This window comes from Notothenia coriiceps, unplaced genomic scaffold (assembly GCF_000735185.1).
Source record: "Notothenia coriiceps isolate Sejong01 unplaced genomic scaffold, NC01 NC01_scaffold00036301, whole genome shotgun sequence".
Lineage (NCBI taxonomy): Eukaryota > Metazoa > Chordata > Actinopteri > Perciformes > Nototheniidae > Notothenia > Notothenia coriiceps.
In genome coordinates, this window is record NW_011369002.1 from 29389 (window position 1) to 55668 (window position 26280).

General features: G+C 42.2%; 1 protein-coding gene across 1 annotated transcript in view; it reads right to left on the reverse strand.

Annotated features, from left to right (window-relative positions):
• Nucleotides 1-6377: 6377 nt before the first annotated feature.
• The window catches only part of anos1 (anosmin 1), a 40358-nt gene continuing 20455 nt past the window's right edge, over nt 6378-26280 (reverse strand). Inside the window, exons 5-14 of the mRNA XM_010792071.1 lie at nt 22072-22256; nt 21575-21704; nt 19014-19219; nt 17225-17369; nt 16096-16242; nt 13455-13543; nt 12147-12318; nt 9852-10072; nt 9013-9154; nt 6378-7586 (exon numbers count right to left, since the gene is read on the reverse strand). Coding sequence (XP_010790373.1) covers nt 7534-7586; nt 9013-9154; nt 9852-10072; nt 12147-12318; nt 13455-13543; nt 16096-16242; nt 17225-17369; nt 19014-19219; nt 21575-21704; nt 22072-22256 — 1490 coding nt within the window. The 3' untranslated portion in view covers nt 6378-7533. The remainder of the gene's footprint in view (nt 7587-9012; nt 9155-9851; nt 10073-12146; nt 12319-13454; nt 13544-16095; nt 16243-17224; nt 17370-19013; nt 19220-21574; nt 21705-22071; nt 22257-26280) is intronic.

Here is a 26280-nt window from a genome sequence, read left to right on the forward strand (position 1 = left end):
TGTATCGACAAATGCTTCAGTGGTGTGACTGAGATTAATCCTCACTGTCTTCCTCACAAACAATACCAGGCTGTGCCTTAATGCTGCAGCAAAGGAAATGGTCCGCCATCACTGAGGTCGTAAATTGAAGTCATGAAAGTATCAGAAGTTGCTTGTATAGTGTTTTTTTTATTCATTATAATGGTGTTAATGGCTATGGTTAATGGCTATGCATTAAAGGGATACAAAGGTCCTCTTTAAAATATATATTTTAAGCTTTTTAAGGACTTTTTTGGAGAGACCAGGGAAACAATAACAACAAATAACAGGAAACAACGGGAGAGTGAGATGAGTAATGACATGCAATATATACATCCCCAGCCAGAAGCAGACCGGAGACGTTTCAGTTCCTGGTTGGTGCGTAACCTCTGTATGAGCAGGGCGCCCTCGTGGGCTTCTTGATGAATTCAACTTAACTAAAGACAAAACAAGGTATGCTGTAAGATGATATGCTTAAGCCCGCAGGGTATTTCAACAATTTAGGTCTGTCATGGTCACTCACCTGTCTTTACAAATTGATTAATGATTTATTTCCTCCACAAAAGTGATCTAAACACTTAAATATTAAATAAAGCAGTATTTACATTGAAATAGAATGGAATAAAATATGAAATATGTGCAGTAAAAAAACACATATTGTCAACATTATAATATTATTCTGAAAATGGCAACCATTTGAGAGATATGTGAAATCACACGCTATGAATGACGTGTTTACAAATAATACAAATGCATTCAGTGTGTGTAATGCTTTATATAGGGCAATATGTTTAAATTGTACAATCAAGATGTACACACTTCCTTTTTTAAATTATTTTCAGGACATAACTGAAGTCCATCAGGCTGAACGTCCCTCAGCACGGCTGGCGTTCGCAGAGAGACACCGGTGACCAGAGATGGAGAGCAGTTGACTTTCACCAGCAAGGCCCTCTGTTTGACATCATGTTGTGTTAATGAGAGCCAGCTGCCCGCAACATCAGCATTCAACTTCATACCAGCATAAAAAACATGAAAGTTAGTGCTTTAAACATGTCCAGATTCCTCTGTACGCCACAGGCAGAACTAGCCTGCTCGTCAGCATTACAATCAATGGTGCCTGTGATCATCAAGGGTGGAAATGAGCTCTTAGCCTTTGAGAGCACACACACACACACACACACACACACACGCACGCACACACGCACGCACGCACGCACGCACGCACGCACGCACACACACACACACACACACACACACACACACACACACACGCACGCACGCACGCACGCACGCACGCACGCACGCACGCACACACACACACACACACACACACACACACACACACACACACACACACACACAAACAATACTGCATATTCATTATATAAACATTGTGGTTGGCTGATGTGCCAGCTCTGTTTTTAATGTATTTGGATCATCGTCTTTAAAAATAAAAACAAGAAAATCATATTATCCCAGTTAATTTATTTGTGGAGTCAATTGCTGTGCCGTGTTTTCGGGGGCCTGTAAAAGCTTTTGTGATTGCACATATAAGCTGCTCTTTTACACTGTAATTGATTTCATGCTCCCTTTTCAGCTCATGCCTCATATTGATTTTGTCAGGAAGTCTAAAGGACTTAATAACATTTTGGAAAAACATCCAGTGAATTGATGTGTCCAATAATTACCTCTGATACCCCCGTCCTATATATATAAACAAACAGGGACATTTATTGTTTTGGGTATGTACCAGAGGTTGATCCATTGCAGTCCTTTCACAGCAGACAGACGAATGGATTGCCTGTTTTTTTTAAATTGTCTGCGCCAATCCAGAACAATCAAGATGGAGACAGAGCTGATTTTCCTTAGAAAAACATCTGTATAGAAAATGAGCAACTGCATTTGAACTGAAGTGAGAATCTTTTGTTTATTTGCATGGAACATCCCTCAGAACACATTATTCACAGCTCTTTCTTCTGTCACGCAGGTTTATTTCAACATACCAAGGACGCAGAGGTGCTGAAGCGTAGTGTTTGTACATCAAATTATCCCTGTCGTAATTTCGTCTTTTACGGTAACAGCCACTTTGGATGGAAGATGCATCATCTTATTAACACCTCTGAATTAGTGCAGAGGGCTACTGATGTGTTTACGGTCTCCGATGCTGTTCCTGTGTGTCTTCAGCGGCACGCCAGCAGGAAAAGTGAAGGAAGCTCTGTTCTCCCCTGACAATATCTATTTCCTCTGTGTGGATTCCATCTGAACTCAACCCCTGACCTCTCCCCTTGTCCCCGAGCCGGGCCCACGCTGACCTCTGACCTCTGCCTCTGCCTCTGAGGCCCCGGCTACCGACCCCAAACACCGACTTCACAGGAGAAAAAGAACACAAGACGGAAAGTTGCCTCTCATTGCTAGTCACGCCTGGGGGGGTGTATTGTATTGTGAAAAAAAAAAAAAAAGCCGACACCAGCCAGCAATCCCAGTTTGAAAGTGTCAGCGGTTGTATTTTGAGTTATTACCTACAGTATATCGTTAAACGCTTCAATATGAGCTCATGTAACAGTGGATTGACCACAGTGTATAGATGATAGCATTCCAAACTTCATTAATTAGGAGCGGGTCACTTGGGTCAACATGTGTTTATTCTCAGGAAGGAGCATTAAGGGGATTAACGCTAATCAGAGGGGATTATAGACAGCTATTTCCCAGCTGGATGGTACTTTCCTCAAAAGATCTCGCTACTTTGTACGCCTGTGGAGGAGGATGTTTGCTTTGGAAAGAGGGATCTGGAGAAGTATTCCTCTGGTGACAATTTCTTTGTAAACACAAACACGCTGGACCTCTTGCTTACCTTTGACCCAACCTCCAGAGAGGGGCTAGTCCTTTGAACAGTGTGTGTTTCAGCTCACGTTGGTTTATTGTGAAGCTCTTCATGTTTAGATAGTTGACACCGTTTCAAAGAGGTGTTGATTCAACTGTGTGCTATTCTTTAGCCTTGTTGTTGTATTATATTACATTTAACTGTATTCAGTGGTGAAAAGGACTACATTAATCCTTGTCACTAAGTAACCTTTTGAGGTACCAAGGTATTTTGTACCACTTTATGCTTCTACTCCACTACATTTTAGCAATCATTATAGTTACGATGATAAATGAATATTTCACATGGAACACGTATAATTGGTTTGCAAAATATGGTATAAAGCATTGTTATAAATCGAAAACCAAACATTTTAAACATTTTAAATGAGCTCAAGCTCAACCAGATGTTTATAGCTTAATGAAATAAAAATATTCAAGATGTATATACACATCTTCCCATTCTTTCTTTTTCCATACTTTGTAGACATTGCTGATAATGATTCTGTTATTTGTACTCAACTTTTAAGTCAATTATGTATACATATCTTTTACTTTAAAGGATATTTCAACATTGCAATACTGATACTTTTACTTTAAATAATTGCAGTCCATTGTACATCACTGGTAATACTGAAAGGTCATTTATTATGTTGCTTTCTACAACACATCTCTCTACAGTAGTCCAATATATCTCCAATAAAACGGCCTCAAGAGAGCTGAACCAACAGCTTTTTGACACAGTGTCAACAAACAGGACCATAATTGGATTGATGTTATTGGAGAGCTTTAGTATCGGGCTGCATTTTGGTTTGCAGAGGTTCACTTTATAAGCTGACAACTGTGTTTATACGAAATTATTTTTGTTTGGGTGTCATTATAGCAGCTCAGCCGCTTGCAGAATTGGAAATGATATTCCCTGCGGAGACACAGAAGCAAAGGAAGTTGTAGATAAAATGAAAGGCAAAGAAAACAAACACATTATCTGTCTGGCCTCGGATGTGATGATGTTTATACATCAGTGTCGTGTTAGAACTGCTTTTTAATCACAGCTCACACATGCTTATCAAGCTTCTCGCTTTGTCAGCGTTTAGGGAACAGGAGGCGAATGCTAAGCTTGTCAACAGCGCTGTAGCTCTTGTGCTTGTGTAACGTGTGGCATGTTCTCAGGTCTGCCCATGTGTTCTGGACTTCATTAGATTTAGACTGAACATCTTTTGCTGCCTGTCAGCGAGATCCTTTCATGTGTCCCCTGCCTGGTCCCACTCACCAGAGCCTAACCAGAAACATGCCACTGCCCAGGGCAAGGTCAGATTTCTCACCATGCATTGAAGCAACATTGCCTTTCCTAATGGAGGGGGAAAATACCCTGGTTATTTTTCATCAATCTTACGGACAATATATTCCATCTCATCATATTTAAACCAGTACAAATGGATGTCGTCCATGTGGAAGTAATCTGGAGGGAATGCATGGCTCTGTTCGATGATCTCACTGACCTGAAACTCACATGAGAGTAACGTTTGCCTTCAAATCGTTCAGGTTACGATCAGTGTCATCTCAAAGGCAGGGTGAGGTCCATCAATGTTTTGCCTCATACTTCAGTCATACCCGCATTATCAAAACTTTAAATCCACCCATCCTTTAAAGAGTAATGGTACAGTTGCTCAGTCAACTACCGTAGTAGGATGACCCATAAAAGTAGCTCATATTTGACAAACAGTAATGCATGGCTCATTGCAATGTTAATCTGCAGAACGAGTGCAAGGGGGTCACAGGAAATGTGTGGGAGAAACAGCCTATCTTTGTTACCCTCTGCTGAATGGTCTCACTGTTTTATTCTCAATTCGAATAAAACCAGGGTTAATGTCAACCAGCAGACGGGTAAATATTTAATTGACCTGGATTATTCGAAGAGCCAAATGAATAATATTGTTTCAGAAATATGTGTTCAAATGTGAAAGCGATATCCCCCGCCTGACTCTCACAATAGGGATGTAATGTCATGCAAAGTGAATAAGCCCTTACTGGCCTTGTACCATCAGAGACAAAGCGTTTGTACTGACGACTGGCCCATTATTTAGTTGTTGCAGTTTTTTCCTTTCTTTTATGTCCTCGGAGACTTGGACGTCTTGCAACATGCCTCAAAAGAGGCTAGAGGCCCTTTTGTTTTGAGGTTTTCACACTTGAGGGCCATGGTATTTGGTGTGTGTAGAGAGGGGCTGTGACAGGCTGAAAGAGAGAGGGGCTGGGCTGGCTCACACAGAAAGGAGCCTGGGCTCAACACTGGCCCTGCTCCCAGAGAGAGAGAGAGAGAGAGGGATTAGCGTGCACAGACCAAGAGGAACTAATCTCCTGCGACATAATAGAACTGTACATAAACAACATCCCTGAGAAGTGAGCGACGCAGCATTGACTGACTGAAGAGGCTGAGTGTGTGAAAACAAGAGGCCAGAATAATTTGTTGCTCAATGTGGAAAATGGTGAGAAGAAGAGACTTCTAATCGAAACAGCTGGACAGAAAAGACTCTTCACAAACATTCAGTTATTAAAGTAAATTAGAATTGACCCCGATTAACCTCCAACAGCAGAAGAGGTAATTTTACAGTTACCTTTGTGGCAATTCTTTAAATGTAATCGAATCTTGGAACTTTTGTTTTATCCTATTTCCTAATTTTTTCTCAATAAAATAAATAAAATTCAATACTAGATGTTGCCATAATACAATAAACTGAAAAGTATGTCATGAAGTCAATGATAGGTTTAGCAGACGCAGTGGTTTGTCATCTCAACAGATGAGGATACAGATATCCATTAGCAAGATTTTGTTCCATTGGAGGATGATTGCACTTCTAAGTTACCAAGTAAAAATGAATGAATGTAATGAAAATGACCACACATACAGTTATATAGTCATTTAAGTACCCTTTATAAGAATTTCATGTGAACTTGCCTGAATACACATGATAAAACATTTAAATGGTATACACTTTTAACACTTTTCTGCATGCACTCCCTTCAAGATGAATGTGTGTGTCCTAAAAGTGGCTTTCATCCGACATACAGAAGTAACTCAGCTTGTTGTTTTAAACACAGAAAACATACTCCGCACTTATAGGATGAACTATCACATGTCACGCCTAGCTTTATTTTCTTGTAAACATTTCCACTTTTCATTTTATGGGGCGAAAGGCTGCTGAGCATGGGAGGGTTTAATGCTTTTCAAACACACAAGTGCTCTGAGAAGCTGTTGAGAGGTGCCCGACCTCAGCGATGGTAAATTCGCTGTGGCTGTTGAGCTAGATGACCTGTTTATTTGGACTTGCAGAGCGCCTGTCCCAGGCTTCTGGACCGATCAGTGAATATGTTGTACACAGAGTCAGCCATGATGGCTTCTACAGCCAAAATAAGCAACAGTAACTGCCAAACGGCTGAGCACTGGGAGGAGATGCCTGTCTATTTACTGCTCGCAGGAACCTCAATTAAACAAACAGCCAAAGTAACTGGTTAAGGATTATTTTATTACTTAGGATTTTGTACAGTTTCTACCATGGAAAAATAACATGTAACATAAGACTGTATTTACAATTCCATTTTTACAAAATGTCTTTACAAGATTTTTTCGCCGGTTCAAAAACTTGAGACTAGAACACACGAAACATTCACATTCACACACATCCAAACCAAACTTTGTAATACACACATAAATAAATATAGACATTCACTGACTGTTCCACGACAAATATTTCTACAGCCAAGAACATGTACAATTCATCATTTCCACACAAGTTATAATTTCATTAATAAACATTACATATTACTCCCAATATAATTCTTTGTTAATCTGTTAATGAAATATTGCTAACATAGTGAAAAGAGGTAACACAGACATTATTTCATGCCAACAGAATGCTAACGGTTGTCATGCAAAACCATCACAAGCTTTCAATTTAAAGCAAGTAATTCATTTACAGTTCAAAAATCAAATGTACTACATGCAACATACTATGTGAAATATTCTGGGTTAGACAACAATGACTTTAGTTACATTATCCATCAGTACTGACTGTTTGCCTAAGCGCCTCTTTAATGGGTAACACAAAATAAATAGATGAATTTTTACTTTTCTTTCTTCATGAATAAACAATTGTTTTACAGTTTCGGGCATTTCCTACCATTCATCTTTAACCATCTTCAATCAAGTATGTGTTTCTTCAAACCATGACATCATTCCTTGTTATTTATCAACCTTTTGTATTGAAATGTTGTTTATATAATTTACAGCTGTGTACGATTACAGCTGGATCACTATTGGGTCTTAACTATTACCTGGAATTTATAACTTCCTGATGAAATGGGCATGTGTTTAGGGAGCTGTGTACTGAAGAACACAGAATATGAGACCTTGCTGTATGAATTTCACTGTACAGACCAACCCGTCCGCTGACATGCATCAGTCGAGGGAGAGGGCTTCAGAAGGAATAGCTGATGTGTTGTAGAGCCTGGAAAAGATGGACCCATATTTCACAAGCAGGGGGGGTCAGTTCATGGTCTGGTGCGCTGTGTTTCTGTTTGGTTCCACACATTCCTTCCCCGACGCACAGGAGCAGAGAGCCACCGGAGCTTCTCTCTATTGGGTTTTCCTCGGCCTGCAGCTCAGTGCCTCTCTACTGATGGCTTCTGGTGGTGAGGGTGCCGGAGTCTGGGTCCTAAAGGAACACATGTAGGAGAGTCAGATCTTGGTAATATTTGACTTTAAAGGTCCCCTTTTATACTGTTTTTCATCAATATATTATATAGGTATCAGATATATAAAAAACATGTCTCTGAAGTGTTTGGCTCGAAATACCAAACAGATCATGCATTGTAGCATCCCATAAACCCCTCTGTTTCAGCCCTGTTTCAAAAGTGCTGATTCTCTGTCTGTTACTTTAGATGAAAATAAGGTGCTACTCCCCACGCCCCTCTGAAAGATATTTGGTTAAAGAGAACACAGTGGTGCTCTAGGAGGAGATTCAGGTGATCAGGTGGGTGGGTGTTACCTTGGTTGGTTATTGGCTAATGGTTACACAAGCCAAAAAAATCGTTATGACATCATAAAGTGGCCAAAATCTGATCAGCTCATTTTCAGACAGGTTTTTATATAAATGGATCAGGACAAAAAGTGAGCGAATCTTTTTTTCCTGAAACTCTCTGAATCTCTTTACACAGAGGGGACACATATTCATGTATAAAAGACATGAAAATGTGGATTTTGCATAATAGGTGACCTTTAATTTCATGCAGTAAACATATGGTAGTTTTGCTCCTTGCTCTTGCTGAGACATTTTTTCAACCTGGTATCTAGGTCATAAATACTTTTCATGTACTCTCCATCTGCGGGGCTAAAAACCCAGCTTTTATCTTTTCTGTAAAAACAATGCCTAAATGATTACACTAAGTGATGCAATGAAAGCACAGCATCTATTCTTATAACATTGAAATAGTATCCCTTAATAAATGTGATGTGTTCAACAGTCACATTTCTGGAAACCTGATGAATGTACGATCAATATCTAATCTCCTTTTTAGCTCTGTTTTGCTTTCCACCAAGCCATGAGGGACCTTTTTAGCCACTAAATGCTCCACTGTGTTCCGTAGTTAGGCATGATGTTGTTGTATTGAAAAATGATGCAGGCAATAAAACCAAAAGAGGTTAGCTGAAATATGCCAAAATGCTTTGTAGAGCCGAGGCAGACTGCTGTAATTCTGTGTGGGTTCATCACTATGAATGACCCCTCTTACACTCAAGTAGGCGTGTGATCCTTGTGGTTATTCAATAATATATTGATCATACTTTAAAGAATAGTTTGACACTATGGGAACTACACTTTTTTGCTTTCTGGTGAATGATTATATGTGACGGTTTATTTCTTGGCTCTTGCCTGACAGCCCGTTAATGGACTAGCTTTGAAGGTACAGATGGATTGAGCTTGTAAACGTTGGACAGAGCCGAATTCAAACTTAAACTGAAAATGTTTTACTTTAAGAAGAGATTAAAGGTCTACTCTTAGCACCACTGAATGAAACAAAAACAAAATCACATTCGTGGATAGGATGTAGCACAAAAGACAGTTGCAGTTATTTAGTACTTACGGTGTTGAATGACTGGTAATGTGTTGGGGGTCTGGAAAGTCTTGACAGTGGCAGGACCTTCCCCCCCAGTTGTTATGACCTGCACCTCCAGTCTGTAGTAGGTGGATGCTCGCAGGTTGGACACCACAAGCAAGTTATGATCCTGTCAGGTGAGGGAGGAGAGCAGCAGAAAACAGAAGATGCAATCAGTGAAATACGACAGAACATGCCTTTGAATGAGACAGGACTTGAATTGGCCGTATATCAGGGGAGTATCAGCTGCGGAGCTATCAAGCACAAGCCACAGACGAAAACAAAGACTTTGTTTTCATAAGGCTCGCTGTCTCCCCTTTCCTTTGCAGCCAGCTTGATAAAGAGTGCGGTGGGTGGTTTTATTTATAGACAAGCTCCAGAGGCTGGGAGGTGCAGATAGGCGGAACGTGTTGTTGATTGAGCAGATTATGTCAAAGCGCTGCTTTTTCAAAGCTCTCACGGAGGATAAAAGAGGAAGACGTGAAGGCAGATGAAAACATAGAGGAGGAGAACTTCCAGCAGGACACAACACTTCCTCAGATCTCTCCATGTGCCTGTCTACACACCATCGCTTAACACAAGATTCATGCAAACTGGCCACATCAGTGTTATCCTCAAATCACCCTCACCTCTGACATGCTGTGAAACAAAGTGCTGCAAATAGAACATATCTTTCTACTACAGGGGACATTTACAGATTATATATGACAGCATTATCCAGTGGGATATGGACACATATTCAATCTGAAAACAGCCCATACTCTATGGCTGTATCGCGACTCAACATTAGATAAACAGCAATCCAGTTTTAATAAAAATAGACTTACAGGAGGCAGGATCTGGGACTGGGAGATGATGCTGTTGGGCAGGCTGTTTTGCCGGCTTTCAGTGGTGATCTCGGCCCAGGTGACCTGGAAGCCTGTGATTCGCTGATTGGGAGCCACCCTGGACACACGCCACAAGAAGTTGCCGGTAATATTTCCCTCGATGATGGAAAAAGAGGCCGTCAGGTTCTCTGGCTTAGCCAAAACCTTTGGAAGTCCTGGAGCTGTTACGAGAAAGGTGGTTTGAGTCACAGTGTTGATAGTGAAGGAGTAGCTGGGTTATAAACAAATTTGCTTTCTTGCCGAGAGTAAGATGAAAAGATGGATTCCACTCTCATATCTGCAGCTAGTGACACTTTGTTACCTTTGGAGCCAGGTTAGCTGTTTCCAGTCATGTGCTAAGCTAAGCTAACTTGCTTCTGGCGGTATCTTCATATTTACTGTACAGACATTGGCATCTACCTTTCCATCTAACTTTGGCCAGAAAGCAAATAGGTACAGTTGCAAGAAAAAGTATGTGAACCCTTTGGAACTACCTGGATTTCTGCATAAATTGGTCATAAAATGTGTTCTGATCTTCATCTAAGTCACAACAATAGACAAACACAGTCTGCTTAAGCTAAAACCACACAAACAATTATATGTTTTTATGTTTTTATTGAACACACCATGTAAACATTCACAGTGCAGGGTGGAAAAAGTATGTGAACCCTTGGATTTAATAACTGGTTGACCCTCCTTTGGCAGCAATAACCTCAACCAAACGCTTCCTATAGTTGCATATCAGACCTGCACAACGGTCAGGAGGAATTTTGGACCATTCCTCTTTACAAAACTGTTTCAGTTCAGCAATATTCTTGGGATGTCTGGTGTGAATCGCTCTCTTGAGGTCATGCCACAGCATCTCAATTGGGTTGAGGTCAGGACTCTGACTGGGCCACTCCAGAAGGCCTATTTTCTTCTGTTGTTGATTTACTTCTGTGCTTTGGGTCGTTGTCCTGTTGCATCACCCATCTTCTGTTGAGCTTCAATTGGTGGACAGATGGCCTTAAGTTCTCCAGCAAAATGATAAACTTGAGAATTCATTTTTCCGTCGATGATGGCAATCTGTCCAGGCCCTGAGGCAGCAAAGCAGCCCCAAACCATGATGCTCCCTCCACCATACTTCACAGTTGGGATGAGGTTTTGATGTTGGTGTGCTGTGCCTTTTTTTCTCCACACATAGCGTTGTGTGTTCCTTCCAAACAACTCAACTTTGGTTTCATCTGTCCACAGAATATTTTGCCGGTAGTGCTGTGGAACATCCAGGTGCTCTTTTGCAAACTTCAAACGTGCAGCAATGTTTTTTCTGGACAGCAGTGGCTTCCTCCATTTTATGACCAACTTATGCAGAAATCAAGGTAATTCCAAAGGGTTCACATACTTTTTCTTGCAACTGTATATTTCCATTAAACATTGTATACATGTATTCCATTAATATGATAACAATATGCTCACATGTCTGATTACTTTGTCCACACTTAAACATCCATTTCAATATAGTGTTGGGCAAGTTACTTCCAAAATGTAATATATTACATATTACTTATTACTCTCTTTTTAAAGTAATAAGTTACATTACAATATTACTGTCTCTGAAATGTAATGAGTTACACTACTTTAGTTACTTTTTAGTTACTTTCACCAAAATAACCGCAAAAGAATAGCTAGGTATTTTAAATGCTAAAATGTAGTTTAGTGCAGCTCATTATGCATCCAGTGAAGGGCAATGTGGTATAGCATAACAATTGTGTAGGCCCTTAAGGCTACTAACAACTTGTATTACACGGCTTAGTTGAATACTCGATTCTGATTGTAAATTCTTAACATGTGACACGTTATTAATACAGCAGTACAGACCGCTGTCAAGGACTATAATGAAGGTTAACATATTGTAAATCAAGGCAAATNATGGTTGCATAACGTTCAACTTCCCCGAAGATCTCGACGCGAAGCGTAAAGGGTAAACACCAGGTTTACTAATCTACCCGCACAATTTGTCCGGTGTCGGAATGTCTCGCTATGTTAGTACATTCTTAAAAAACAAAACACCATTTAATTTCGGGTTAAAATGTGTTGTAACTGCGTTACTGAGCATTGTAACGGGTAATATATTACCCACATTTCATTAGTAATGCGTTACATTACTTAGTTACAGCAAAAAGTAATATATTACTGTAACTCCGTTACTTTTGTAACGCGTTACACCCAACACTGATTTCAATATACCCCTTACAAATCAAAAGGCTGAAGACTCACCTCCCTCCCCAGGGCAGGGGATGTGTTTGTGAGTCTTGCTGCGGATGGTAGCACAGGACGGTGTGAGGAAGGTGGTGCTCTCGTCCTTGGAGCGTCTCTTGGACTTCAACATGTGAACGGTGACTTTGTACTTGCAGGAGAACAGCAGGCCCGGGAGGTTGATGTAGTTCTCCTGAGCCAAGAAACACATTATTCAGCCATGATGACTTTGACATGTCACCCAGGTCAGGTCCCATGGAGCTTCAGAGATAATTAAATACACAGCGGCGGGGCAGATCACATTCCCGCTCATGCCTCAGGAACATCACCCCCACATTACAGGAACACTTTGAACACTCACATGGTAGAGGTTAAACCACTATCCTTTTATTCAACTTATAATACAAATATGTTTATATAGCTTCCACATGTGGCACAATCACGACTTAATTAAGAAACAGTAACCAACGTGGATTTATGGGTAACTTCTAATAAAAACGAATCACCCGTAAATCTAAATTAATTCTGTGCTACACTCATTTAGAACTTGGATCATTTAATGATCCTAACCAAAACAAAAAAAGCGCAGTTCTCATTGCTTTTGAGGAAACTAAAAAAATCCTGCTGACTAGTGGATTTGGATCTTGCATTTGTAATAAAGAGGCTCTATATTAATAGGCAGTCGCTCCCCAGAGAGAGGGTGTGTGTATATTCTCTCTGATATGAAACAGCTTTGATTAAAAGTGAATGAGGCGCTGCGCTCACATAAAAGCAAAATCCTGGAATCCTTCCCAGTGATCTATAGAAAATGGATGTATACTTCCTAGCAACGTGAGGGCTGGTCCCCAAAGAATGTGTTGATTGCCAGGCCTCTGCCATCCTGTATCAGCCTGAGCCCAAGCAGTTAAAGCACCACCCCCCACACACACACACACACCCCCAGACTCGACATACCCCTACCCAGCAGACCCTGCACTCCACAAGAAAGCCCTACGCATGCAGAATGCAGGAATAATGGAGGTGAATAATCGCCCATTCCGGGAAACATTGTTTAAGTAAATGTGTTTTATTGGCCAACATGCCTGACCACACGACTGACTCATAATATTCAAAACAAAAAGCCAGAGATTTGCCCAGTGCAAATCCATCACAACAGGGCTTCAGGCTCACTCAGTGGAGTTGTTTTCTTTAGCGGAGCGGCTCTTTCCAAGCATCAGACAAAAGGTTAGGCGCGTGCTTTGCATAGCGTGGAGCTGCTGATCCAAACATCGCTCTGCACTCCAGGGCCCCGCAGTTTGAAGGTGTGTGAAGTGGCTTCTGGAGACTAACCTGTGTGACAGATTTCTCTGGACCTCGGGTCTCGTTGTGGGCGCAGTACTCCGGCATCCACTGGACATGGTAGCGACTTACAGCGGGGTCTGAAACAAAGGGAGGAGGTCACATAACAACAAAGACATAACATAGTATCTAGATTTAGCGCAATAAAGACTAATCTTTGAATCTATTAGCTCCTTTTATTAAACATAAAAGGAGCAGTGCTTTGAACGCGTTTTCTTGTCAGTGTTTTCTTGTATAATGAATAGTGTCAGAGTCATATAAACACAAAATCTACTGACAACATTTTTTATATGCCTTGACGTTTTATTTGATTCTTTCATAAAGGAAAATGTCAAATATTTATTGGTTTCGTATTCTCAAATGTTATGATCTGCTGCTTTTTTTAGCTCGTAACAAATCGTGCATTTGATTAATCCCCATCAAAACAAGCTGCCTCTAGACGGGTATTTCTTTCTACGTTATAAAAACAAATCATCATATTCAAAATAACCCTTTAGCAAGACACTGATGTCTAATCCGCTCTCTAGTACTGAATGTATTTGCATAAAAGTTTAATTGCTTTAGACTAAAGCATCAAATGATTATAATGGTCAAATAAAAGCCAAGTAAAACTATAACATGTTGTGGGAATAAAGTATAGAGTAGTCTTAGATATCCTGAAGAGCGTAAGTTACATAATTGACATAACTATGGTAATTTACAGTTGCGTTATGTAACTGCACCCACTGTACATTCATTTGGATATCAAAAGTCAATCCGACAGGCTGAGCTGATTAACTGATGAGTATCTCACATATTACAACTCTCCCTTTCTGAGAACTGATATCTCTCTTTTCATTATTGATGATCACGATAAAATAACTTCCTTCTCTATCCCTGCATTAGTTTATTAACAGGATTTTTCTGTTTCCTTAACCTTCCCTTTTGTTCCCTGAAAGGCCCAGTTCTCAATCCAAACGTTCCTGCTTCTCCTTAAATGTTTCTCTGTCTCATTAGCTGAGTATCAGCCTTGGTCATGCTGGGACACTGCAGTCCCGTTTTGCTTCATTACTGTACAGTAGCTCCTCATGAGCTCATTGGCAGTGTTTATCAGCCTCATATTGTGTTACTAGGTTTATTTTTCATTCAACTGTGTCGCTTGGGTATGTGAAATACTTCTCCGATTAATAATTGAGTTATGCTATGTTCGCCCCTCGGCGGGGGCCTGGGTTGTAGTGGGGGAGATAAAAGGGGGCCTTTGAAGGCTTAGACACAGATCTGGCACTTGGAGCCCCTGAGCTCTTTGGAAGCAGAAGAGAGGAATTACAGGGAACCGGGAAATCGGGAAAAAAATAAACAAGATATGCTTAGTCCGCTTTGACAGAGAGGGGATGTGGTATGTAAAACAAGAAATGGGACATGGAAATCAGGTAGAGAACAGAACCTCAGCAGTGTTCGATAAATCATGTCTGGAAGCGAGCCTCAGAAGTGCCGCCACTGCTGGACTGCTGTCTATTGTCTTGGTGTTGGGCAGACAGTGATAAATTATCTGAGCCGGTGTACAGTAAGGTTCACTTTCACTGCTGGAGAAAGCCCAGAGGCCGGGCTGCTTTGGATCACAGAGACAATGAGTGAGGGTTTAATCACGGTTCAGTTAACCTGTCCCTTCTTTCTGTCACACAAACCAGATGTCCAGAGACTACAACTCTCCAGGCCATCTGTACGTCCGCGTGTTTACAGTAGTGGAACACAGGTTGTCAGAGTCAAAGCCAGGGTCATACCTCAGACTAATGAGGGCCAGTTACACACACACACTGCGCTGCAAACAACACACAGAAAAAAGAAGCTGGACTAGGATTAGCACTGCACTGCAACACTGTGATTCCCAAGCCACGCTTGATCCCCGTCAGCATCACTCAGCCCTCTGAGTCCAAGCCAAGCTCACTAACAGCTCTGGGCCAACTCTATCTTCTCCCTCTCTCTCTCTCTCTGATTCAGCAGTTGGTGTCTCACCAGGCCTCTGCTACGCCAGGGTTTGCATTCTTGACTCTCAGATGTGGAGTTTGGCTTAGGCGATGACATATATTAGTAACATAACATAGACCAGTGAATGGGACTTGACAGGTTACCCGGAGAGCATGGCTTTCAAGGTTTCCATATTTCCACTCTGGTATTAACAGAAGGGCTGGGGAATGGCCGCCGCTGGGACAGGCATTCCTATAGGCTTTAACCCCTTGAGGAGCTGCATCCCACGACCGTTTTTGTTCCCCATGACATCAGGTCTTGTAAAACAAAATGGAGCGCTTCAGCACTAATGCAAGGCTGAGGATCTATTAAATACAGCTGTCAATAAATCCCATAGCACCGCTCTGGCTCTGTGTGTTTATTGTTCTTTACTAAACGGTGGATCAGCTCTACCAGTCCGTGGGCAGGTTCACACCAATTTGCCCTGCATTCACGTTACTGAGCTCTCACAATGACACATTGTTTCATTTACACCATTTTATACCACATCTTTTTTTTAAGGAATCTTGAGTAACTGAGAATCAGTCATAACACGTTATTATGGTTTACATGAGTCATGATTGATGGGGATGATGGGGTGCTAATTAGATTCTAACAAAGCTGTAAATCAGTGCAGTGGAGTACGTACCTCCCCGGTTCTTCCAGTAGACACGAACCTGCAGCTGGCCATCCTGGTAGAAGGGAGTACCGACCTCGAGAGGGCCAGAGGGGCGTTTGGCCAAGGTCGAACTGAGAGGGGATATCTCCTCCTTCTTTGACTTGATCACTGATTTTACTGGGAAGAGAAAGTAGAAATGTTGGCTGCTGTAGCTAAGACAGTGACTATTGTTGTGGCAGACTCTCCAGCATGGCAACAGAAACATTCCTTTGTAATATAACAGCCGTCACAGCACCTTCTTTATGGATTAATGTGGCGTCACTCGATGGGCACACATAGTTCTAACACTGCCAAGGTTAGAGGTTCAGTTCCCCCTAGGCCACACAAGCTCAAAATGCACACACACATAGTGCTAAGGTTTGGTCTGCTAAACACGCAGGAGCTTCAAATGAATGCAGATGTGCTGTTAGCACACCTTGGCCCTTCATGCTTTTTGCAATTCGCATGATGATTGTTTGCCTGAAGAAAGGTTCGCAGAGCCAGATCTATCTCCACACTTTGTTTTATTGCAGAGCCAGCACTGAGGCCTGGAGACTCTCAGTAATTTAGAAAATTGGAATTGTCAAGAAAACAAACAAATAAAAAGCAAAGTGGATTCCTCTTGATTTGGTTAATCCAATCCTTTATCTGCAAATACAAACACTCGGGTCCTTCCAGGTTTTTATTTGTATTTCAGACGCTGCATGTTTCTCTAAATTGCACCTACTCATGATTTGGTTGTTACAAAGAGTCCGATTTTGGTCCAACCCTTGTAAAAAACAAAGTTGCTTTTGCTAAAAGCACAAACTACAGGTGAGGATGGTGGCATTTGGTATAGTTAAGGCAGGGGGTAGGTCATACATTGGACAATCCTGAGAGGGACATGGGTTTCTGTCACATACAGTATGTTTTCAATTTCAAAGATCCATCCAGAAGCTATCCATTTACCTTTCCTTCAAAAGTCTCATAATTTCATTTTAGTGGTAGAGCTAAATTAGATGAACAGCAATGTCATAAGTGTTCATTTTGTTTGGAGTATGAATATCTCTCCAAAATCTCTTGGTAATCTCTCCAATCGTCTGACAGTTCAACAAGACAGGAAATTAGCACCAATGTGTACCTGAGTCATTATTCTGGGAGGTGCTGAAGTGGAGGGAAGCCTTGGAGCCCTTCAGGCGCACCTGTCCCCAGTACGTGATGGCCTGCAGCTCTACAGTGTAGCTGCTGTTCTGCTGCAGTCCCTCTAGATCTACCCAGCTCTGAGCCTGCGAAAACAGAAAACACTTGTATGTTAGCACACTGACACCTGAGGCTCCTTTCAAAGCCCTGTCACTGTCCCAGTCCTTGCTCAGCCTGGGCCCACCCGCGCCTGTGGGAAAGCCCTATTTATTAAGAACACATGTGGAGCAGAGGAAGGTATCGTGGCGAGGAGATAGCCTTCAGGACTTTGTGAGGGAGCCGTGTTATCAGAGCCTCCCAGGGCTTCCTCACAGTGTTTGACTCGCAGCATTCCACCGTCAGCGTGAGCTTCATGAATTCTTGTTATTGACTGTGCGTGTTTTGACATTCCTCTGCCAGCAGGCTCCTTTTAAAGCCCTGAGGTGCCAAAGTGGAAACCAGTAGTACATGTGTCAATGGGTGTCTGGTATCTCCCACCTCTATCTCCTCTGTGCCACATCTGCTACGCATTTCATACACTAATTCAGAAGAAGACTCACTATAGAGGTGTGTGTGTTGACTGTCTAGACAATCTGTCTATCTGCTCGAGTCTGTAATGAAATGTCACAGATACTGAGCCACAGGTATCAGGTCACATGGTACTGGATGAGGTGTGCAAAGGACTCACAACATGTTGATTTATCTCTAAGGTCAACTTATGTGCTTAGATACCCTTTTTTTCAATTTGTGGCAGTATCATCAAAATCTAGAAGCAAAAACAATTTTGTAATACTTTCAAAAATATTTCTGTGTGGCTTTCTGAGTTGTCCAAGCCAGGAAGTTTTATTATGTAAGCTCTTAACTTGGCTGTTTGTTTAAGATTTTATAACAAAATTGGCTTTGTCTTGTTGACATACGAGACAAAGGGCCATGAAAGCTCTTCATTCTGGATGGACCAAATAGTTGAGAATGTTCCAGTATGCAAACTAAATTGTTTCAACGCATTAACAGTAGGAAATCAATAATATTTTCGTTTTAAAATGATATTGATGTCCTTATTAGAGGATGTTTCATGTATATTTCTATCAGATCGGTCCTGTTTTACTGAGTTTCCCCCACAGTTTTAACACACTGTAGGAATTATTGTAAAACATAATAATAGGGTAGTAAGTGTGAGTATCCTTATATACCAAAGGGACCTTGAAACTACTGAGATAAAAAGATACAAAATAAGACAAATGAATAAATAAAGCTGTGTTCCTCTCCAGAAATTAATAGCTGAATTACACAATCAAAAAAGTGGGTAGAAAGAGAGTGGGAGAAAAGCTCACAAAAAGCTCTAAAATACCAAAATCAGAAAAAGTGAATAATACAAATTGAGATATTAAAGAAACAGACTTTTGAGATTGTGATTTATCACTATAAATACACCCATTCATCACAGTTAATGTGTTTCCTTTTAAAGCTTAACAGCCCATTTAACAGTTCTTTCATCAGTATACATAAGGAATTAAAACAATGAAGAACACATTGCATCAATCTGTGTGTGATTGATAGCTTTGCACATTTATATAAATAACTTCCATTCCATGTTTATTCTTTCTTCCACTGCAGGCCTGCATGGACAATATTTACAGAGATGTGTTGAGGCCAGAGGAGAAGATGCTGAGATAATCCTGGAAAAGACCCTGTCGTCTTAGAGAGAGGAAAAGGGAGAAAAATAACACATTGAGAAAGGCTGGGAAGATTACCCCGTTGGTGGTCTTTCTCCTCTTTTTCTTGGATGGCACTATCGACTTGGAGGGCACAGTCCAGCTCCAGAACACTTTGTAGTGATGTATGGGAATATCGGGCTCCTCTGGCAGGGTCCAGTTCAGACGGGCTGTCACCAGACCGTCCTCGCCCACCGTCACGTTGCTGACGCGCAAACTGGCTGGCCTGGGAGGGGCGGACGGATCTAAAGCAAAAACAAGAAAAAACAGTCAGCGCCAACAGATTTCAGTACAGCTGTAGACATTTAGAGCAGAGGACGAAGAGGGCCTCTTATTCTTGTATGCGACAAATCTTGAGCCAAGTATAATTTCAGGTTCAGGCCAAGACACCTTTCACTACTTGTGGATCAGCATAGCAGTGAAGGAGGGGGACTGGTATAACACTGTGTAAGGTAATTAGTCCTCCACTGACAATATGCCATCAGATGTTATGACAGGTGTCATGTCACATCCATGACGGTGTTCAGCAGGACGGGGAGCGCAGGTCAGGGGTTAACAAACACATGCTGCTCTACACTCAGCATTCCCGTACTCTAGCTGATGTGTGTGTGTGTGTGAGTGTAAAGCTGGTTCTGAACATCATGTGTATGCGCACTGTGACCCAGCTGATGTCAGGAGGAGAAGCAAGGCCACATGCCAGACGCCAGACCAGAGAAAATCTCCCCGTAATGAGAAAATGATTCACGCCATAGCCCTGTTCCTCTCCCACCTGAAACACATTTAATCCACTCCAAAAACACCATCGGACACATCGGTTCACTATACCAGCTAATGTCGGCTGCATAAGATAAATAAGCAGTCAGTTCTTACAAATTGCCCTAACAAAGTATGGTAGTGCAAAATTGCAATCAGATGATATGGCCGTGCTATAAAAATAACAATGGCATGACAGAATGGCCAGGAGCTCATCAAACCCATGACAGCTCCCATCAATCTATCAGCGTTTTGGCACTGATTGGCCCGATTGGAGATCGGTTTCCATCCCTGCAGCAAATCTTATTCCCACCTGGTGTCTGGATCTGTCTGACAGCCACCCAGAACGCTCTGGGGAGTAAATGTATGACGAAGGATTGACGGGGCAGGTCAACACACACGCCACCAAAACACACTAATACTTTTTGTAATTGGCACAGGTTTTCAGAATTTGGCAGAACATGGACGTACTTGGGATGTCTGCAGCGTTTCGCTGCTAAACATCTTTAAATCTATTATTGATTAAATAACACAAGTTTGATAAAGAATGTGCACGGTACGTTAGAGGGGTTCCCAAACTTTTCAGCCCGCGACCCCCAAAATAACAGTGCCAGAGACTGGCGACCCCCTGTCGACAGGGGGGGAGGGTGCTAGTGAATTAATTTCAGAAAAAAAAAAAGTTTGAGAAACACTGCGCTAGTGGATGGTCAAAGAAAAAAATCATCTCGCGACCCCCACTTTGGGAACCCCTGCGTCAGACTGCGTGTTGAATACATGCAAGTGATGCAAACACTTTTTTACATGGCAGACAATGAACTCTGCATAGCGCTTATCTGGCAGGCACTATGTCTCTGCCTCTGCATGTCAAACAAACAAGTGTATTTCATTTGGATTAGATTAAATCTCAACACATTATATTTTGAATCTGTAATCCCTGGGAACCACATAACAATTGGCCATTGCTTTAACAAATGCCATCTGCAGCACAACACTGCGATTTAGTGTCATTAAACTCTGAAAGTGCAGGGTACAGGAGCAGAGCAGCTGCACAGGAAGCCATCAGAGCTTGTCTGTGGCAAAGATCTGAAGTGCATCTAGGTTACGTCAAACCCTCTAGGAGCAAGACAACACTTTCATTCATTTAAAACCTGCAATATCCTGACTGATACAGACATATTACAGTTTATATGACTGTAACGAGGGGGGAAGCCCTCCTTTGAAGCCATAAATGAAGATCTAGTTACAAGACAAGAAGAAAAGTGTTGTGCACCACAGTCTCTCCTCATTAGCAGCACTCTACCTGGCATCGGCATGAATTACCCTTTCCACTTAACTCGCTGTGTAAATGTGTAAAAAGCTGTGGTGGGGGGGAACACTTATTTACAATTCTAATGTACAGGGTAAACAACAAAATATAAAGGTTTAATACCTGAATACAGTTTTAAATAAACATATCCAAACAGTGTGAACACCATCAGTGAAAAGTGGTCAATATATAATAGATTTTATCATATTACAGTAAAACATTAGTCTTGTGTCGCTGTATGAAGCCTTGGGGATCAACTTAGGACACACTTCTGTTGTCAATAAACATATTGATCTTTAAGTCCTCTTAAAAAATGCTAGGTTCAAAGTAAAAATGAGATCAGATATTCGGTGTCGGTGATAAAGAAAGCATCACCACTTACTCCTAAGTGAGTGGTGGAGTTTGTGTGTTCAGATAAGATCTCTTCTCAAAAGCTCCACCTGTTCCAAGGTCTTAACCATAACAAATGGAGGGCAGTGGGTGTCAAACAGGAACTTAAGGCCACACACACATGCATAAACACATACACACACACACAGACCTCTGGAGGAGCGGAAGTGTTTGCTGGGTGCAGTGAAGCCGCGGGTCCCGTGGACATTGACTGCAGCAACTCTGAACTGGTACCATCTGCTGGCTCTGATGTCGGCCAGTTGGACACGCTCCTCTGCAGTCTGAGGGACAGATGGGGGGGGGGAGAAAACCACAGGGGTCAGGGTTCATGTGGGGTCACAGCCCCATGTGAGTTTGCTACCACATCAGTCATCTGTGTGTTTCTCTTTGCCAAACTTTCAAAGACACTGCGACTGTGAGGAATGTGCAACAGTGTGCAACAGTCTGTCAGCGCGCTGCAGCACTTTCACAGCTGTAGCATGTGGCACGCTGACATGTCAAACTGACATTTCTTAGTGATATAAATCCCAAATGTGTGATCAAAAGAATCACTCCCATAACATCGATTGAAGGGGTATTAAGCGGAAAACCTTTTCATCTCACTGACAGGCTTCAATATTTTTGAACGTATGGTGCTCAGATCCCTACCTGTGCAACAGTCTGCCACTCGGTGGCATCGTCCTCGCTGGGGTGGATGCCATAATTCCAGCGGCGCTGCACCACATAGAGGACGGGCTCCACAGAAATGTTGAACTTGGAGGACCAGCGGATCTCCAGCTGACCTGACGGCTGCTCCAAAAACACCAGCTCTTTCCTCGGCTTGAGAGGAACGCCTAAAAGCACAAACGAGAGAGATGATGGCATGACAGGAGTTACTATCACCTCCACTGAGAGCACATTTGTAGGTGAACTTCAACAAGAAGTGTGTTGTTTTCCCAGCAAAGATAAATGACACCATCATACTTGGACAGCTACATATTTAAAAAATGAGACATGATCTCACTGCAATAGATTTAATACAGGGTGCGGGTCAGCAGCATGATCTTTCTACTGTAACAGGTTGTGACATTTCCTGGCCACGGGGATGTGTTTAAGAAGCTTCTTAGTAATGACACACACTATTGGATATTGGTATTTCAGAAGACAGGTTTAACGTCTGCCATTCCAGCAGACACAAGATACACCAGTGCAAACATACACACAGGCATGTAAAGTTCATTAGCATCATGGCACTTCAGCCTTTTACACAAAGCCTATGTGGTCACATGCAATACATTAGAGATTTATTAAGTGCAGGACTGGCCCAAGTGCTCAGCCAAGTCAGACGGAGCCTCTCAAGTAAATGTATTGCAGCGGAGACATAGTGAGTTGTTGATTGAGCATTGGGCACAGTGATAATGAGATGGAGATTGGAAAAGCAAGTTTGAAAATACAGGAGAATAATACATCCCGCAGTTCTCAATAAATCACCTAGCACTTCAGACCCTTACGCTGTAGCTCCGTCTCTGCAGAGCGGCCCACCACTGCTCTGCATTTATAAACAGCATCAACATGCGCTCAAGGCTACCGTGCGGCGTGTTGGTAAACAACATAATCAAGACTGTGTAGGCAGAGCGCTCGGATCTACTTATATCACTATTCAGTCTTCATACAGGGCATGTAAATGGGATTGATTGGTGTGTATCAAATACTGGAAGATAGACGAGGTCCTTGAGCCGCATGCATATGGAGTTAGTACTTTGTTTTGTCCCGCTGATAACAGCTCTCTGCTCACTAACAGCTGGGGGTCATTGTGCTGTGGTTTCACAGCTCCACAGTCAAGTGTGTGTGTCTGTGTGTGCGCCAAAAAACGTGTCACATTTCCTGCGCAACACTGAACACCAATGTAACCACAGCATTCCTACTTCTCCCTCTGTCTTAGCTCATCTTCCCACAAAATCACACAAGAACTCCTGCAAAGCACAAACCACACACAAATACACATATAACATCTCTCTTCCACAATAGGTGGGAGGGCAACAAATGTACTTTCTCCCTCCCTTTGCTCTTTCCAAAGATAACTTTTGGTCAGGTCTGGTCCAAGAATCATACACCGTTCATTTTTCAAGTGCTGCATGCTTCCTCCAAACCGTGATGTAACTGCCGCTGAAGCAAGAGTACAGCATCCATTCATGTCTTAATCATGCCGGCAATTACACTCCAGCAATATAATTCTCAATACTCACGCACATACTGTCATAATGACTGCTCCAATTACAGGGGTTGAAGAAAAGACTACAAATACTGCGTGTAGCACGAGGACATAGCTTACATAAAGTGAGGATGGCAGATGGGGCGATGGACTCACTGACTTGCTGTGACAGTGTGGAGATAACTCTTTCTGAATTCAATTTCTTTCTGACATGTTCATTTTCCAATTTTTTTTTTTTTACTTTTACCACCCATCAAGCTTTCTTTGCCAGCTTCGCAGAATAGTGTAAAACTATGTGCCGTTTCAACACACTTGGATTTCATCAGATAGGGTGCTATTTTTCGCGAGAAAAACATAAACATGAAAGAAAAAGAGTTGTGTTAACAGAGGCACATCAAATACTTATTTGACTACACTACAAGGCAGTGGAGATTGAAGCATCAGGCTGAGTTGATAGTAAAAAGAAATAGAAATAAGAAGCTTTGTTAATCAGCACAGTGGGGGTCCAGTCCTGAACATTGACATTTCTCTTCATCATACACGTGTGACACACACACACACATCTGAGAGTGATCTCTGTGGGGGGAAACGCTTCATTTCTCCCCGCTTGTGTTTGCTAATGGCTTCCAGCATCACAGCTCATCATGGCTAAGACAGACAGACCACACACACACACACACACACACACACACACACACACACACACACACACACACACACACACACACACACACACACACACACACACACACACACACACACACACACACACACACACACACACACACACACACACACACACCTAATTAGACCTTTAACACCGAGGACCCGGACAGGAACTCCATCTGGACTTTCACCAAAACGCTCAGTGTAATTCAGTGTAAATGCAACGCTGCCGGCGACCCATCATGAGCTCAGTGTTTGACTAAAAATCTGCGTGCAGGCTGCTTGAGTTGAAGGTCGCGCAGTGTGATGAATGCTTTTCATTGTCCGGGTCACTGTATTGAATGTTCAAGGTTACGCCTGCTTTCATCTTTTCCCCGAATAACGTGCTGTTCACCTTTTAAACATAACATCCACCATGAATCCCTCGGGACTTTATCAAATCGAATATAAATACTAGCATGCTCTTCTGTGTGCATAAGCTCAAAATCGCATGATCTCGCCTCTCTCAACTTCACACAGTAAAACTTGCTTACATAGACTGCAGTCTGATTCAAAGCATACACAGTCGATTACAGCTCTGGTTCAAAGTTTGATTTAGACCCATCTTCCACAGCTCTTGCTTCAACATCTCCTCAACTTTGTTATGGCCTCAGGCTGCCAGCAATTGTGTGCTGAAAAAGTATAAAATGTAGTTCTAGCTTCCATCTCCAAGTTCAGAGGCTCTTGGTTCGCTCACATAACAACTCAGCACTCTCAGAACATCAGGCCGCCTTGGGCAGCGCTATTAAACTGTTTCAGAGCAAAGACTCTTGGGTACAGCTGTGTCTGTGAAACCCTCAAGCTTATCCAGCAAACCCAAGGCTGAAGATGCTTTCCAATTTACTACAGGAATGGAATGAAGGATTTGTGGGCGAGGTGCAACACAGAGATGAAATAAAGATTTATGATTCGAAACAAGTTGTCAAAAATTGTTCAAATTAATCAGCAATTTGTGTCATTGAGATTGGAAATTAATGTTTGGCAGAGAGGGATTAATTGGTTCAACACTGTTTGTGAAAATTATGCAAACTGCAACAGTTAATCACATTAAAAAAATGACGATCACATTGGACCATAACCAGAGATTAAACATCATTTATTGAGAAGAATAAATAGAGGGGGAGGAAATATCCATTATTCAGCTGATGAACCATATAAATCCGGTCCCTCCTGGAATCAGTAATGAACAATGATTAAATGAAGAGATGAGTTGCTGACTGCACGGACGATTAAGCAACTTTATTAGTGCACGCAGTCTAACGTTAAGTCATTGAGTGCATCCTAGTCTGTCAACTTGTCCCACTCCCTTATTCTGCCGATACGAGTCTTGCATCATAATCTATTCAATTTTTTTTTTAAACTTGTAATTGCTTTTTGGCCACTTGGGGGAAGCAGAGTGAACACATTGACATATTTTTTACCTTTTATGCTAATATTTAAAGTGGACCTTTAATACATGAATGTGTCCCCGGTGTGTCAGGGAACTCACCAAGTGTCAGAAAACACAACCCTCTCTCTTTTCCTCCATACCCAAATCTCTAAAAACGGGGCTGCAACGGATCTGATACAGACTGATCCAGATTTGAAAATTCTCTGACGTCAAGAACGAGGAGCTCCGCCTATATGGCCCACTCTCCACCTATCAGGGGAATGTGGGGTTGGGCCACGGCCGGCCATTGCCGCTCGAAAGCGCTGGAGACGCTGTAGTACATATGCCAGGCCTAGTGGCGCTGTAGTCTGCCACAAAGCAGCGAAGAAGACTTCCCACGCATGGTTGCCATGGTTGCCCTTCTGTTTATTCTCCGCTGTGGCTCTTTTTCTCCCTCCTCGAGGCAAGCGTTTGCGCCTCCCGCTGCTGTAATTCAATGCAATCCCTCCCCGTCAAGGCAATCAATGTAATTCTCTCCAGTAGTCCACCAGCAGATGACAAACACCCCCCCGCCTCTTCCAAGGAACGAGCG